Consider the following 6234-nt stretch of genomic DNA (forward strand, 5'->3'; position numbering starts at 1 on the left):
AAGTCTTCCCACCAGTGTCCTGCTCTGAAGGAAACATCTGAACACTTCATCGTGGGCAGCGAGACAAAACTCTTTAGAAACACATTTCTCAAGTCAACAAATAAATAAATGATCTCTGAAAGGAAACTCTTGGTTTGTTCTGGATGTTTCTCAGGGTCTTATATCTGCAGACGACCACTTTCACTGCTGGTGAACTCCTGAGGGTCACAGAGACACTCCTACTACAATCAGGGGAAAAGGTGTGGCACGTTCCTGCTAAATTTGACATGTAATGATAGATAAACTGATTTTCATATATTTGTGTCTTTAAAAGTACCTTTGATCGTCTTACTGAAAACTCATAAACGTTGAAAAGCTTCCTCATGTCAAACCAAGTTTATTCACACGTAAATATAGTCGTAAGAGATTCGTGAAATTAATTAAACAGGTTTCATATTTTTTATTAAAAAAAGATAAAACATTGTTGATCCATTATAATTTCCTCTGTAATTCATTTTGGTTCGCTTTACACTGATAGGGAAACAATTACTGAAGTATTTCATATATATATATATATTCATATAATTGTCAGGAATTATGAGAACTTTAGTCAATCAAAACAGAAAGGTCACAAAAACTGAAAATACATATTTACAAAGACAAGAAAGCAGAATTACGATTAAATAAATACATTAAAGGTGCAAAGAAAATCCCATTAAGCTCGTTTTCGCATGGCTTCCTGCTTGAGTGATCACACAGGGTCATGTGACATCAGAGATTTGACAGAAAACAAAGGAAAAATTCACATTTTACAAAAGAAAGCTCTAATTCTTTAGATTGAAGGGAGTTTGGAGCGCTTGCACACACACTTTAAACGTCTCAAAGACAGTATGCTGGGTTTTCACAGCGCTTGACACAAAAGATTTCTTACAGTTTTATCAGTTTTACATTTTAAACCCAAACTAAAGTCAACAATAGGATAATCCCACTGCTGAGAAAAACTCCCCTGAAATCTGCTTTTTATTTATCAAATCTGCAGCTTCTCACAAAGTTTCACAATCTTTAATGAATTGATCTGGTCCAGTTGGCTAAATGTTTTTTCCTTAGAAATGTATCCTGCAGTTCCTCACGATACTGGATACACTCTTATTGTGTAATGGAGTTCATGGGTCACATTTATTGATTTATTTTATTGGAAACATATGTGTTCTCTACATTTGGCTGTGAGTTGGAGGAGACATCCAATTTCTCACTCCTTTGTCAGGCTGCATTTGTTATGTTAATCTGTATAGTGGACTTATTTTCTTGATTGATTTTTAACTTCATGTCAACTTAAAGGTCACCTATTATGCAAAATCCACTTTTTCATGTCTTTTCTACATCAACATGTGTCCCCTCTGTGTAAAGAGATTCTGAAAGTTTTAAGAAAAAAGATTCTCTCTCTTTTTGTTCTGATCCATTTATATAAATGAGCTGATAAGAATTTGCCCACTTCATGATGTCATTACGATTTCTTAGCTTGAGTAACCAATCACCAACCAAGGTAATTGAGTTATTGGCAAGCCTTGATGAAGATAATGGTGAACATAAAAATGAATTTGCATTGAATTTGTCTTAGATCCATATATGTTTTGAACTTCAAATTAATTCAAATAAAAAAGTAATGATGTCAGTGGAAATGTATTTTTTTTGGGCTTTATGGGTGAAGGGAGAATGTGGATCGTACAATGTGTGAGACGTTTTAATTTGTAACATGTTAAATGTTTATATGTGCCAGTTTAAAAAAATAAAAGTCAATGTGTATGAATGGTTCTTACATGAGGGCTTTTGCTTGTTTGGGTTTTAATGTGGAATTCGTTAACAATAATAAAAAAGGACGAATATCCAAGTTATATCCTGAAACCAAACAGATGTTTTAGGTTCATGAATAACATTTTGAAGGTAACAAGTCTAGTTTGATAATAAATCTGACCCTGATTCTGTACAACAGTTGTTGTTTGTTACTTTAGTCAGCCGTGTTTGCGATATGTCAAAAACGTTTCTGTCAAAAGTCCTCCGTCCTTGCTGCCCTAGTTGTCGGGAAGCAGGGAGCTGAGGCAGGAGAAAGGCAGATGGGAGAAGCAGTCTGTCTTTGCAGGGATCTGCATGTCACGAAATAAAACGTGGCTCTTGTCTTCGTCTGCTCTGCCTTGTGTCTTCTTGAGCTCCGTGAATTTCTGCAGGATCAGCTGATGTTCACGGCCTCGAATCAGACCTCTGAAGTACAGAACAGCGACCAGGTGCTTCTTGCTGCAGGTGGAGGAAAAGACAACACAAATATATTAGACATTGTACTCAGTGCATTGGATCCACATTTTCCCTTTTGTAGAAGTGTGACACTCCGGAGATCACCAGCAGTGAAAGTGGTCGTTTGCAGACATAAGACCCTGAGAAACACCCAGAACAAACCAAGGCTGTTCTTTCAGGGATCATTTCTTTAGTTGTTTCTAAAAGTTTGGTTTCGTTGCCCATGATGAATAATTCAGATGTTTCCTTCAGAGCAGGACACTGATGGGAGGACTTTGATTATTCTCCACTGTTAAAGACTGTTCAGTGTTTCTGAGTGAGACTCTGACAGAGGAAGCATGGTCTGAATGGAGCGTTATTCTGCTGTGATAAAAAAAACTCTTGTATTGACTTCACATTTATCAACATAAACATGAAACCAATGCAATCTTTCAACATGTCATAAAGTTCAATATATTGTGATATGACACCAGTGTTTTCAGATCCAAAAACAAAATGTTGTGGAAGAACGGGAAAAAATGCCAACAGGTGAGTTTGTTGTTGTTTCTGGTGAAACATGTTAAATGAGTGGGATTATATCAAGCAGAGTGCAGGACAGGGGGAGTGTTTCTCAGGGTCCTATGTCTGCAGACGACCACTTTCACTGCTGGTGAACTCCTGAGAGTCACAGTCTCTTTGGTGCACTATCCATATACAACACATCCTCACTCCCAGGTCAGCGAATGCTACCCGCAGATCCATTCTCACAGCGTTTATCAAACTTTTTCTTACTCAATATGAAGCCACACTTATTGTTTTTACTTCTTTATTTTAATTGAATAATGTAGGACTTTTGTTGCTGTCAGTTATGGGGAGAGTAGGGGCTCAGAATACTGAAATCTGTATTGTTTCTGCGTTTTTTCCTTCTAATTTTGTATTCTTTTCTAAACCACACACTGTAACAATACAGATTTCAGTATTCTGAGCCCCTACTCTCCCCATAACTGACANAAACAGTTTGTTTACAAAATTGAGACTTGAGAGCTCTGTATATATATATATATTACTCTAGTGTTTTAGATTTGTAATAAAACAAACACATTGACTTAACAAACTCAAAATCTTCTCAAAAACCAAATCATGTGACTCAAAACAACAACAACAACAAAAAAATACATAATTTGTTTAAGATGTTTTCAATCAGATATCTCGTTGGATTAAGTTAACAGAAGAATAAGTACACAAACACTCTTATGCTGACTTAATTCAATATTTATTTGTCTCTACTGTTGTTGTTTTAAATGGCTCATAAATCAAACACGTTGACTCATGAAACTCATGTTACATTGCCTGAAGCACAACTGAATTAAACAGCTCTCGCCTTCTCACGTTCAACACACTGCTGTTCAACAGAGAAATCCATATTTAAAAAAGTCAGTTTGTGCTTTAATTTCCTTTTATAATTACTTAATTTACCTCTGCAAACTCTAAGATGTGGTTAAAGCAGCACATTGAAATGAGAGATAGACGATGTTGACAGTCGAGAACAGAAAGACACTTGAGCTTAGTCTGATCCATTAGATGCCTAGTGCTTATGAGAAGAGTGTCTTTGTAGTTAAAATAAAACGTGCATTGAGACGTGTTAGCTAACTCTGGTTTCTGAGGTTTAAACATTAAGCTTCGTACGTCACGGTGCGATTCCCGCCATGAAACAGATGTCTAAGAATGTGTTGAAAACAAGAAGATCCTTGAAAGTATTTTTATCAAAAGCCAAATACTGTTTCCTTCATTTATCCCTCAACTCTGTGAGAAAGAGCTCATCACCTAACGTCAGAGTTGGACTCAACATTATGCAAATCTCTGAAACTACTTTCCACAACAGACTGGCTGCTTACAGAGCATGAGATGTTCAACTAGCATCCATTACAGAAAGATATATTTAATGTGAAAGCAACGTACCCGCAATCCCACTCTGAGGCCAAGGAGCCTCTGAAGGCCTTTTTTCCCTCAGAGTACGAGCTGACTTTTAGGACTTTTACCGAACTTTTTGAGAAGTCGAGTAACTTTCAGGAATATAAAGCTATCAGCGTTTGATGAAATGTTCATTATTCCACTGTTTCACTATCGAGGCAGGAGATTTATGACGCTTTAAAGCTCTCCGGGGGAATGTGTTTTCTTTGCCTTTCGCCGGCATTTCAGCTCTGTTGTTTATGCATGGAGGATAAGAACAAAATGATCACCTCCTCTGCTGTCATGTCGGGACATAATGGAGGACAAGCAGCAATAGGAAACTCTTATAAAGTGAAACTCTTGTTCCTCAACTTCTAAGCACGTGTGAGTAATATATATTAGCTCAATAAAGAATACAAACTGCTTTCCCCGGACCATAGCCTACAGACGACGCCCTATAAATATTCAATAGCTCACAGCCATTGTAGTATTTTTTTTGCTGAAGGCAGCTCAATTGCAAAAGATCCTGCCATCCAGGGTAATTCCAGTATTATTCATATCATGTGTGGCCTGAAACGTTCCTTCTCCCTTTGCTTTGTTTAGCCCGCTGCTTTTGTTGCTTTGAATACATTCGCTGCTGAGGCGTCATTTAGAGGAGAGCAAAGTGGGCATCAGGAGAGGAAGGGGATTGAATAAAGCAAAGGAGAAAGAGGCGAGACTATCCTCCAGATACCCGTGTTTTACAATCCCTCCATTGACCACCGTGGGTTTTATGGTTTCTACAAAAAAGTAAACGTTTGTAAATTCTCTCTCTGTCGTTTCTCAGCATGTTTGTCCGAACACACCAGCAGTGAGACAGGGTTATAGTTGGCGTTCAGGGTTGTGAGGTGTTTGCACTGGACTATTGATCTGCGGATGGTTGTTGCAACTTGGTGGTTTGTGTGTGGTGGTTAGGGGGGAGGGAACAGGGTGCCAATGGGGGTCCAGACAACACATTCTCACTCCCAACGCATAGTGACGTTATGTCAGGATCCGGGAGTCCCGTTGACTTGCATAGAGCTGCCTGAACGTTGGGAAATAACAGTGCGTGGTTTAGAAAATAATACAACATTAGAAGGAAAAAATGTTGAAACAATACAGATTTCAGTATTCTGAGCCCCCACTCTCTGACGGAAACAAAAGTCAGACATTATACAATTAAAATAAAGAAGTAAAAACTATAAGTGTGGCTTCATATTGAGTAAGAAAAAGTTTGATAAACGCTGTGAGAATGGATCTGCGGAGAGCATTTCTCAACTCGTCTATTACCAACGTTCAGGGAGCTCTATGCAAGTCAATGGGACGCCCTGATAGTTGACACTCAATGCTAAAGGGCCCCCCCACTGCGTTTGATAGTGACACCAAAGGATCCTGACATAACGTCACTATAGGACGGGTTGGGAGTGAGAGTGTGTTGATCCAGACCGTGGACTGAAGGGAGGAGGAGAGGGCAGGGGTGGTGCCCAGTTTCTCTATCCAGAGTTTTTCCAACGGTCATTGGACTCCAGGGGGTCCACACCCCCAGTAGGGATTGGTAAGGGTGAGGGTGAGGTAGTTGGGGATGCGAACCCTACTTAGGGTAGGCGATGATGGGGTTGGGGTAAGGATATAGACCCTGATGGGATTTTGGTTTGGGTCGGTGTTTGAGGTTTCTGGGGTAGGAATAGTTTGCACTGGCCTACTGTCATGGCCTGGCAAAGACCGTGGAAAGGACACGATATAAGGAAAGATATTTATTATAACAAACTCAACTTAACAAAAGACCTAACACAATGAGATAATCAGTAAGATCAGTAGCGTAGGTGTGTGAACATGGAGCGGTGCAAGGTGTTGAATACCAAACTAAGATGAAGGCAAACCAAAGCATAAATAAGGTACCTGCTCTCCAAACAAATCCTCCAACAGAGAGAGCGAGCGAGACTTTGGCTCGGGCCTTTCACTCCTCAGCTACCGCCGGCCAAGTGCCCTCAATCAGTGCTGATACGGACGAAGGGAGTTCGT

The 6234-nt window shown here is 39.4% G+C and overlaps 1 protein-coding gene across 1 annotated transcript in view; it reads right to left on the reverse strand.

The window, feature by feature from the left end:
- Positions 1-377: 377 nt before the first annotated feature.
- Positions 378-6234, reverse strand: part of LOC104943214 (exocyst complex component 3-like protein 4) — a 13952-nt gene continuing 8095 nt past the window's right edge. Inside the window, exon 9 of the mRNA XM_010768552.1 lies at positions 378-2268. Coding sequence (XP_010766854.1) covers positions 2049-2268 — 220 coding nt within the window. The 3' untranslated portion in view covers positions 378-2048. The remainder of the gene's footprint in view (positions 2269-6234) is intronic.

The sequence above is a fragment of the Notothenia coriiceps genome, unplaced genomic scaffold (genome assembly GCF_000735185.1).
Source record: "Notothenia coriiceps isolate Sejong01 unplaced genomic scaffold, NC01 NC01_scaffold00005788, whole genome shotgun sequence".
Taxonomy (NCBI): domain Eukaryota; kingdom Metazoa; phylum Chordata; class Actinopteri; order Perciformes; family Nototheniidae; genus Notothenia; species Notothenia coriiceps.